This window comes from Bos indicus x Bos taurus, chromosome 15, assembly GCF_003369695.1.
Source record: "Bos indicus x Bos taurus breed Angus x Brahman F1 hybrid chromosome 15, Bos_hybrid_MaternalHap_v2.0, whole genome shotgun sequence".
Lineage (NCBI taxonomy): Eukaryota > Metazoa > Chordata > Mammalia > Artiodactyla > Bovidae > Bos > Bos indicus x Bos taurus.
In genome coordinates, this window is record NC_040090.1 from 37,043,856 (window position 1) to 37,055,337 (window position 11,482).

General features: G+C 39.5%; 1 protein-coding gene across 1 annotated transcript; it reads right to left on the bottom strand.

The window, feature by feature from the left end:
- Window positions 1–5,941: 5,941 nt before the first annotated feature.
- LOC113905012 (olfactory receptor 52L1-like) lies at window positions 5,942–7,624 on the bottom strand. Its single transcript, XM_027562055.1, has 2 exons — window positions 7,590–7,624; window positions 5,942–6,941 (listed from the first exon to the last, which is right to left on the bottom strand). The coding sequence occupies exons 1-2, from the start codon at window positions 7,622–7,624 to the stop codon at window positions 5,942–5,944; spliced, it is 1,035 nt and encodes a 344-aa protein (XP_027417856.1).
- Between the last annotated feature and the right edge of the window lie 3,858 nt (window positions 7,625–11,482).

An 11,482-nucleotide genomic window follows, 5' to 3' on the forward strand; every position in this document is an offset into this window, starting at 1 on the left:
TAGAAACAGGAAGTGTATGCCTAAGTCAAGATTTATAGTCTACATAAGAACTTCTTCAATCATCATATTTATCCTTTGTGTTTCTCTCTTTTTCTTTGATGATCTTACCAGCACTTTATCAATATTATTAATCTTTCCAAAGTACTAGTTTTGCTCTTTTGTTGAATTGTTAAATTTTCTCTACTGTTTTTGCTTCCAATTTTATTCATTTTGCTATTATCTTTAATAATTCCTTAATCTTATTTACCTTGTCTAAATTTATACTTCTTTTTCTAACTTCTTAAGTTGTCACCTTAGATAGTTGATATTAAATCTTTGTACTTTCCTAATATAAACATTTAAAAGTGTAATTTTCCCTCTTCTTTAGCTATATTCCTCTTTTACTACATGTCATTATAGTTTGAAATATTTTCTAATATTCTGTATGATTTCTTACTTGAATCACAGATTATTTAGAGGTATTTTGTTTAATTTCTGGTTGTTTGGACCTTATCATGACATATATTGTTATTTTTTTCAGTTTAAATATATGTTGGGTTTTTTCTCTTCTTGAAATTTATTAAGACATAATTTATGACCCAGCAGAAAAATGTACCCCTCTCCCCCCACATTTTCCAACCTTCCTTTAACATTATCAAGTGAAAGTCGCTCAGTTGTGTCCTACTCTCTGTGACCCCATGGACCGTAGTCTGTCAGGCTCCTTTTTCCATGGAATTCTCTGGGCAAGAATACTGGCTGCTGCTACTACTGCTGCTAAGTCGCTTCAGTCGTGTCCGACTCTGTGCGATCCCATAGACGGCAGCCCACCAGGCTACCCCATCCCTGGGATTCTCCAGGCAAGAACACTGGAGTGGGTTGCCATTTCCTCCTCCAATGCATGAAAGTGAAAAGTGAAAGTGAAGTCTCTCAGTCGTGTCCGACTCTTAGCGACCCCATGGACTGCAGCCTACCAGGCTCCTCCATCCATGGGATTTTCCAGGCAAGAGTACTGGAGTGGGGTGCCATTGCCTTCTCCGAAGAATACTGGAGTGGGTAGCCATTCCCTTCTCCAGGAGATCTTCCCAACCCAGGGATCAAACCCAGGTTTCCTGCATTGCAGGAAGATTCTTTACCATCTGAGCCACCAGGGAAGCCTAAGAATACTGGAGTGGGTAGCCTATCACTTCTCCAGGGAATCTTCCCGACCCAAGAATTGAACCGAGGTTTCCTGCATTGCAGGGGGATTCTTTACCAGCTAAGCTACTAGGGCAGCCCTTATAACATTATCAACCTCACCCAAAGAAAGTGAAAGGCGCCCTCTGCTGCCTACTAAGAAAGAACCTTATCCTCCACTTTCTCTTGCTTGTTTTTACATATGGGAAGAAAGGTCACTAACTGGACAGACTGTTGGAGTAATGGTGGGGTTGTTGAATCTGAGAGTAGGTAGCCTGTTTCAACCTGTCCATTTCACTGACTGCCTAGAGGATCTATAAGGACAGCAATGGACTCTCTTTTGCTTCATATTCAAATGTCATAAGTTCACTTGCATAAGTACCCATGATCAGCTTCCCAAAGAAAACTTGGGAGCCAACCATTATCTTTTTGTAGTTTACATTTTTCTAGATCTTCATCCATTTATGGGAATCCTACAGATGGCTCAGTGGTAAAGAATCCTCCTGCTAATACAGGAGATACAGGTTTTATCCCTGGGTCGAGGAGATCCCCTGGAGATGGATATGGCAACCCATTCCCGTATCCTTGCCTGGAAAATCCCATGAACAGAGGAGTCACGAACAGGGGCTACAGTCCATGGGGTCGCAAAAGAGTCAGACAAGACTCAGAAACTAAGCAAGAACAACAAAGATATTTGTACTTTGAGTCAAATTTTCACATCAAGTATGCCCCCAGATTGGGGAAGGGAGTAAGCAGTGATCCTAAGATCTAGAATTAAGGGAATGAAACTGATGGCCCCCTCTGTGTTCTCTGCTTCCACATATATCAGTCATGACTTATTGGAGAGCTATGCATATCGAAGTTATTAAGCTCTATTATTACTTTCAGTCAGTTCAGTCATTCAGTCATGTCTGACTCTTTGCAACCCTATGGACTGCAGCATGCCAGGCTTCCCTGTCCATCACCAACTCCCAAGCTTGCTCATCTCACATCCATTCAGCCGGCAATGCCATCCAACCATCTCGTCCTCTATCGTCCCCTTCTCCTCCTGCCTTCAATCTTTCCTAGCATCAGGGTCTTTTCCAATGAGTCAGTTCTTTGCATCAGGTGGCCAAAGTATTGGAGCTTCAGCATCAGTCCTTCCAATGAATATTCAGGGTTGATTACCTTGCTGGTTTGATCTCCTTGCTGTTCAAGTGACTCTCAAAAGTCTTCTCCAATACCACAATTCAATAGTATCAATTCTTTGGACCTCAGCTTTCTTTATAGACCAAATTTCACATCCATACATTACTTTGGCCCCTCTTTAATTCCTTGTGAGTGATCACTACTCCTAAGAATACAGAGAGGATTAAGAGTAGAAAACCTGTGCTTCTAATCTCCAGCAGTACTCCTGAGCTTTTTTCTCTCAAAGAGACACTCTGTTTCTACCAAGTTGAGGAACATCTAATTCTAGGATGAGAAATCTATATTCCTAATCCTAAACAAAAAACCACACCAAGAATTGCTAACAGAATAAAAGAAGCACTCTCTGCAGAGGTACCAAGTTTGTGCATTCATCCTGTATCACAATTACTGAAGACGTTTCTTGCACTGGAGATTAAGTCAGACATTTAGCTTTGAGAAGTAAATGGAACACAAAAGACTCCTATCTACCAGAAGCTTATGGCTTAAAATGGAAGCTATATACAAAACTACTAATACCAAAAAATGAAATCTAAAATGTAATAATTCTGATTTGGGATGCTGGACTAAAAATATGATGTACTTTTCTCTCTCTCCCAAAAGTCTCATTTAATAGACAAAGAATTATTAAAATAATAATAACAGTTCTAGGATACAGGGAAGTGTAAAACAATTGGTTCAAATATTTTCTGAATTTTCTGGATCCATAAGTCAAATTGGATTGGAAATATAGAAAAAAAACAAAATGAAAAAAATCTGTAAACCAATGTAAATATGGACAATAGAATTATGAGTTAGGGAAAGAGTAATTGGAGAAGCTAAAGCTTGATTTAGAGATAGGAAATGTTATTAGGAGATAACATTAGGAGATCTAGGGAATGCTCCAAGCTTAGAATAAATAGAAATAATAACATAAAAGAAAAATCATTCAGTGAATTAATGAAAAAATTATTCTTGTAGTGTCAGAGGAGATGGGTCAGTTTAGTATCCTGTGCACAAAGTGACTAGGAAACCAGCTCCCTCTATAAATGAAGGAGGTGTTGCTGAATCTCCAAGCCCTGTCATTGCTGTGGGGCCAGACAGAGAGAATCAGTTAATTCTGAGGTAATGTCAGTAAACCAGCAGAAAAGACAAGAAGGTTAATCCAAAGCATCAGTACTAACACTTAGCTGAATGGCTACACAGTGAAATACTTTGATAATATTGATAAATGTTTATCATGGGTAATCAAGGAAAAGAGAAAAAGCACAAGCAAACACTGCTAAGAATGAAATAGAGGATATACCACAGACACAGTAGAAAATTAAATAATGCAATAATTTAAATAACTTTCTCATATTAAATTTGGATGTGAGTAAAATAAATAGGTTTTTAGACAAGAACCACAAATCTTTTCAAAAGGAAATTTTAAAAGACATCTTTCAGGCAGAGAAATACGTATACTACTAGAAAGATCTGAGATGAAGACTGTGTACTGCTTAAGCTATAGGTTAGTCTGTTGCAACAAAGATCCTCCCAAAACACATTGGCTTAAACCAACTTCAAGTTCATTTTTGTCACAGATATAAGCCAGGTTTGGTGGCCCAGGAAGAAGCAGGACACAGACTTTTCTATAATGTAGCCCTGCCATCTTCAACACACATTTCCATCTTTTGATCCAAGGAAGCTGCTTCACATCCACATTCCAAGCACTGGAAAGTACTATAAATGGAAGGACAAAGCAAATTACTCCTTTTATAATCTACTCAAACTAAATACCTCTAGTGTCAAAGTATTTGTTTTCCAGTGTGTGTGATATAGCATAGACTGGCTTCCCCAGGACAATTTACCATAGTTTAAATCCCACACCTAGAAAAGAGTGATGAGAATATGTAATCCCTCCTGCAATAAGAACTCAGAGCAATCCTCCTTTACTCACCCATGTGTGACAACCAAATTAAAGACTTCATACTCAGCTTTATAATATAAGACTACTTATTAGAAGTAAAATTTACAAAGAAAGGAGAAATTGGAAACACTAACCATCTACCCTACCATGATGGAATCTCAAGATAGGATACTCTGATCACTTGAGCATCTTACATCTAGGTACCAGTGACTTGATTTCTTCAAGGACTAAAAAACATTGTAACTTTTCTAGGGACTCAAAATAGTTAAGATCAATATTAAGGCGATATCCCACAAACAGGCAACAAATCAATTACGACAATCCTTTTATAACTTTTTACCCAGTTCCTGTTAGCAGAGATGGAGTGAGGCCTCATTGTAATCACTCCATATCCACATTTCAGAAAGAGTAACTCAGTTTAAGTGGCATCGGTCAGTCAGTCAGTTCAGTCACTCAGTCATATCCGACTCTTTGCGACCCCATGAATCACAGCACGCCAGGCATCCTTGTCCATCACCAGCTCCCGGAGTTCACTCAGACTCACATACATCAAGTCGGTGATGCCATCCAGCCATCTCATCCTCTGTCGTCCCCTTTTCCTCCTGCCCCCAATCCCTCCCAGCATCAGAGTCTTTTCCAATGAGTCAACTCTTCGCATGAAGTGGCCAAAGTACTGGAGTTTCAGCTTTAGCATCATTCCTTCCAAAGAACACCCAGGACTGATCTCCTTTAGAATGGACTGGTTGGATCTCCTTGCAGTCCAAGGGACTCTCAAGAGTCTACTCCAACACCACAGTTCAAAAGCATCAATTCTTCGGTGCTCAGCTTTCTTTTTTTTTTTTTCAGGGCTCAGCTTTCTTCACAGTCCAACTCTTGCATCCACTGGCATAACTGCTTCTAAATTTACTAATAAACCTATGTTTATCAACATCATATTCTAGCATATTTTATAGTTGTAAGATACAAATAATTACATGGTTACTTTTGCTTGGTTAAATTAATACTTATAAAATACATAAATTCAATACTTTATCTTATTCCTCCTTTATCCAAAGAAAAATATAGGTAAATTAAAACACAATAAATCTGAAATACAACATATCTTTTAAAAAAGAAAGTCACTATTCACATGTGTTTCTACACTAAATACAAGGATATCACATTATTCCCTATCACAGTATCTGCTCCACATAAGTTTGTTTTAAATAAATAACACCCATATTTCAGGAAAAGGTATTTTCTCACATTGTGACTATCTCAAATGATTTGAAAAAGGTTCTTACTACACAGGAGCCTAGTGACCTGAAGCTCATAGCACTTATAAGTTTTAATGACACTCAGAACTAAAACAGGACAAACACTGGAACTTTCCATATACACTCTAGGATATGTTGCACAGTCAGTCATTAGATAGAAAAAATGACATATCCAGAGCCATCATGTGTGTCTCCTAACCCCAAACCCCTCCATCACCAGGAATAGAGAAATGTTTGGATTAGGAAATAAAGGATGGAGGAAATATTCACAATCAGGCTCTCTAGGCACATCTCAATCAGCCATGGAGCCAAGTGTTCATGATGTTCTTTGCCATGAGACTATTATAACCAGAAAGATTTCTCATGATAACAATGGACTTGATCCATGTGGAGAAGACCAACCATGGGCTCCTAGCAGCATGGCTGGCAAGAACCTCTGAATAAAATGATTGGGATGTGTTCAGATCTGTCCTTTTATGTCAAACACCCTGAGTACTCGCTGGCGGATCTGCTGAGTCTTCACCCCATAGACCAGAGGATTGAGTGCAGGTGGCACCAGGAGGTAGAGTGTGGCCAGAAGAACATGGACATGATGGGGCACCTGCCGGCCAAAGCGGTGAGTGAGGAAAGAGAACATTCCAGGCACATAGAAGACCAGGATGACACAAATATGAGATCCACATGTGCTAAATGCCTTATGTCGGGCCTCACCCCCTGGTACCTTCAGCACCACCTGCAGGATGAGGGCATAGGAAACACCAATGGCCAGGACATCTAGACCAACCACAAGCAGTGCCACTGCCAGCCCATAGGCTCGGTTCACTGTGCTGTCTGAGCAGGAGAGTTTTACCACAGCCATGTGTTCACAGTAGGCATGGCCTATGACGGTGGCCTGGCAGAAGACAAGTCTCCTCAACAAGATGGGGAAGGGGAGGAGGAGGAGTATCCCCCGCACCAACACTGCCATCCCAATGCGCCCTATGACCCTGGGATGCAGGATGGTAGAATGGTGCAGAGGGTGACAGATGGCTACATAGCGATCCAGAGCCATGGCCACAAGTACCCCTGACTCCATGGAAGAGAACGCATGGATGAAGAACATCTGGATCAGACAGACGGTGTACCCAATCTCATGGGCGTGAACCAGGAGCACTGCAAGGGTTTTGGGTGCTGTGGAGGAGGCCAGGACCAGGTCAATGCCAGAGAGCATGGCCAGAAAGAGGTACATAGGCTGGTGCAAGGATGGGTCAGTCCAGATGGTGAAGAGGACGGTGACATTGCCCAGTAGGGCAAGGAGGTAAAGGACACACAGCGGCAGTGCTATCCAGTGCTGGCTTTCCTCTAAACCCGGGATGCCGATCAGGAAAAAGGATGGCTCGATCAGCCTCCAGCTGGAATTACTCAGGGTTGTCATCAATGGCTTGGAAAGAGAAGAGGCAAAAAAACCAAAGTCATGATTTCTTCATTCTTTATGGATTATCACATTGTCCAGATCTGGCTACCATCTTCATGAGATGAAGAAATAAGTTTAAACTGTAACACAAGGGAATAAAATCAGATACTAGGAGGAAAATCTCTTTTTCTTCAGATAATTTAGCAAAAGCAAGATATCCACATATCTTAATTAAGAGAGACTAGTTTCATTTAGGGATAAGCGTAAGCGTAGGCTGCTTTTAGAGATATGTTGAAACTCAAACATTCAATTACTTCTAGTCTGCAAGTGTCTACACAGAAGAATTCTTTTTTTGCCCCTTGGCATTGAGCAACACTATAAACCAGCCTGCTATTTTTTTAAATTAGTATTCCTCAGATTCCATAACTTAGTACTCTACCACTGTTTCTCTCATATCCCCAGTCCACCGCTTTCTCCATCTACCTATTAGTTATATGTTGCTGATTCCAAGGGTTCACTCTTTCCTCTCTTCCATATTCTGTACTTTATCTCTGATTGAGCTCACATGAGTTTAAGTATTTATATGCTTTAATTTATATACTTCCAAACAGCTTTTTTAAGTCAAATATCTTTCTGAAACACAAATCCACTTTTCCACTTGCTTCCTAAATATCTATACCACATGCTCAACATATTCAAGACTGAATTAACTTACCTATTCTTCCTAAATCTGCTCCACATGTTTGCCATGTTTTTGTGAATTACATCACTGTCAACCTATCCAACCCAATATACGAACTTGAAATTACCCTTGCTTATTATGTCTCTCTTGCCTGCAAAGTCCCATGGACAGAAGAGCCTGGTGGGCTACAGAAAGATTCTGGCATTACTCAGTGCAAGGGACTGAGCATGCGCAGTTCTGTCTCTCATCCTTTTTACATAATCACAGTATCTGTTGACTGGATTTTTAACCCTTCTTATAGCCACTTCTTTTTCTCAACCCCCAATGTCCATGTTTAGGTCATACTCCCTACTCCTCCAAACTGGATTGTTTCCTTAAATCTCTCTGCTTTTGTCACTTATCCTTTCAATCCACTCTCTATTCTCAAGCCAAAGTGTTCTTAAATGCACCTAAAATGCAGATGTCATCATGTCACTCCTACAGTTAAATGTTTTTTAGTTCATTTAATCTGTGAAATAAAACCTACGTTTATGACTGGTATACAAGGTTTTCAAAGTCTATCTTTTTGTATAACTTTGACTTGTACTTAAAATATTCCCACATGTATAGTTTACTTTAACCATTTTTACGTTTTTGGAATTATATGAGTATACCATCCTATTTAACATGGGCCTTTTTATGTATTCTTTCTCCTGCTCTATATCTGAATTGCTGTTTCTTCAAACTTCAGAGTCCACTGTCTTCTGCCTCTTAAAAAGGATTCACTGACTATATTTGAGCCACTGATTGAGTTATGGGCATTTTATTTTATTATCTTTCTTTGTTCATCCACAAGTTTCTGTTTCATCTATATCATAGAAATTCTTTCAGTGTCTTAATGGTTTATATCAACTAAAGGACCATGTCTTATTGAAATTTATAACTATCATCTGGCTGGCAAAGACTTCATGATGTAACAGGCTAACACAAGCTGTGCAGGAGGGTTCAGGATGGGGAACACGTGTATACCTGTGGCGGATTCATGTTGATATATGGCAAAACCAATACAATATTGTAAAGTTAAAAAATAAAATAAATAAAATTTTAATTCTGTGTTTATAAATATTAATTAAGTGATGTATATCAGTTATACTATAAATTATACACAAACTCATAGTTGGTTCTGTAATCTTACCTCAAAGGCAAAGCCTTTTATGATACTTCTCCAAAGCAGTCCTGGTGACTGTGAACAAGGTACTGAGCAGGGAAGATGTTATTACCAATTGGCAGGTCCCAGAGGCCACCCAAACCCATCTGAATAGAGCCAAATGTAACCTTCTGATTGGTTAGAGGCACACAGAGCTAAGTCTGCTGTCCCAGGGACAGCTGATTGGGTAAGCCAGGAGTGGTACCTAGCCCTGACCAGATGGCTAATGTTGGTCCAGTGTTGGTCATCATTCCTAAGTCTGTACCTCCTCATTACTATGATAAGAAACCTTATGTTCAGGAAGCTAAGAAACCCCACATTGCTGTATAAGCTCAGACTTCTCATATTCACAGGTCAAACTCGGACCCAATAAATACTTTAGTGGATTTTGTACTTCAGTAGGTTCTATCTTCCATCTCCTGTGAATGTTGTTGCTAAAAGTTATCATAATTGAGCCATTCCTTTGGACAAAGAGCTGATTCACACAAAATTGCTTCTCTTTCCTGAGTGTAGATCTTGCTCAATGACTGGTCTATGTATAAATACAACAACATGAAGCAACACTGAAGTACCATCCCAGCTCAAGAGCATCCCTAAGAAATCAACATCAGCATCTGGGATAACTGGATCACAGTTTAACTTCTTTCTCTGCCTCATCCTGCTTCCTTCACTCTTGACAGGTGTTATTTCCAAGTATACTTCAAAATAAGCCACGTACATACAAATCTCTGCATTAGGTTTATTCTAGAGGACCTAACCTAAGATAAATGCCACCTGTCTCAGGTGAATTGAGCACTCTGCTTCTCTTTGGGGAATTGTGGCAAGCATACAAACATCAACTTCAATACTATAGCAAGTATAGGATAAATACACATCTCAGACAACTCATTCCAGGAAGTTTCCAATGAGGTAGGCTAGGATCTTCTTTATCACATCTTTCCATCACCTGGTAAACTCTGCCCTTGGTCCCATCTCAGATAAAGCAGCTACCAGTCGACCCCAGGGACCATGTTCTCCTTTGGAATAAAGTTTCTAGTGCAGTCTTTTCATTCTTCCAGTCTACAAACATTTCACTTATAGCTAGTGGGAAGCCTTAGTTTTTCATTTATTCAATGGATATTACATATCTACCAAATCTAAGTACTCTAATAGATGTTGGACAAAAAAACAGCCACCAACAGCTGACGTGATAAAATGGTCCTTGTGATCACAGATCATGGAATGATACTTTTAAATACATGATCATAAGGATAACTAATAGAAGTTATAAGTGTTATAAGTCAAAACTAAAGTGTCTTATGAGAACATTCTCAGCCTGGAGAGTTCAGGGAAGCCATCCTAAATTCAAGTTCATGACCAAAAGAATGGGTTAAAAGTGAAGAGAAGGGTGAGAGTAAGCTGAGGATACAAAATCCCTGAGGCAGGAGAGAAGGGAGCTTGGTATTGTCAAAGACTTGAAGAAATCATGACATTGGGGAATGTAGTTCTCAGGAACTTAGCCTGGCCTGTAAGTAAGACTGTATCATGCACATTTTAGGTCATTTTAAAGGGCAGCAGAAAGTTAGGAAGATTTTAAGCAGAAGGTTGAAACACAATCAGAATCTCATTATTAAGCCTCATACTAGGAGTATGGATAGGAAAGAATGAAGTATAGATGATGGGACATCTGTTGGAAACAAGCATAGCAATCTTTAACAAGGTTCAAGTATAAGTATACATCTTGGAAATCGGTAAATGAGATAGGATCTTTGGGAATAAAGAAATGAAGAATAAGAAAACCTAGAGTGTTCAATGGGTCATTCACCCTGAAGTCTCCCTCCAGGACTATGGGTAGTGAAATAATAAAGAAGATGTTGATTAAGCCATCATTTGATGAAAGAAGAGATATTAGTAATGGGGAGAGGTAGAGGATGATATGTGTAAATGACACAAACCTTGAAAGCACCAGTCTGTGCTTGTTTGATTGCTAGTCTGTTTTTACAAAAATAAAGAAAGAACTGAACATTACATTTAGGAACAAGAACAGTAAACTCATTTCCAAATCAGAGGTAAAAGAGGTGTGAGAAAATGGATGTTCCCCACTTAGTAGGAAGTATAACATTTTCATTAGAAAAATATGAGAACTATGAGAGTACCATCTTCATACACATTTAGTAGACATTAAATGACAGAGTTTATCTATAATGCAGTTTTATTCTCTAAGCTTCAGGGTACCACAGAATAAGAGGAAAACAAGAGCTGTTCATATTATAAAAATTTTACACTAATGTCAATACAAAGAGGGAGCAACCACAGGGCTGTAGAGGGAGATACCTTAGGTGGATGGAGGTTTGAGTGATAATTACCATCAATAGAGAGCTTTGAGCTCTGATGGAGCTTTGATGGAGCAGCTTTTGCTGCTCCCTCTCTTCTGCCAATCTTTCTTCCACTCCCATCAGTGGAGCAGGGATAAGAGAAAGGGGGTCCTCCTCTTTTTGCCCTTTCTTTGAAAAGCTTTCTTCTTACTGATAATATTGAAGATTAATATTTAACAGGGAAAAATACAGGATCATACAGTGTGCATAGAACAGAAGCCACTTCAGAGAAGGACTGAGGCAGACTCCCCATAGGGACCATAAATTTAATCCTGGTCCACTTACCCACCCAACAATTCAGGCTCATAGTCTCTAAACTCTGGTCATTTATAGCATCAATTTAAACCCAGTCTAACCCATGCCCCATCTCTGCCCATGGCCTCCCA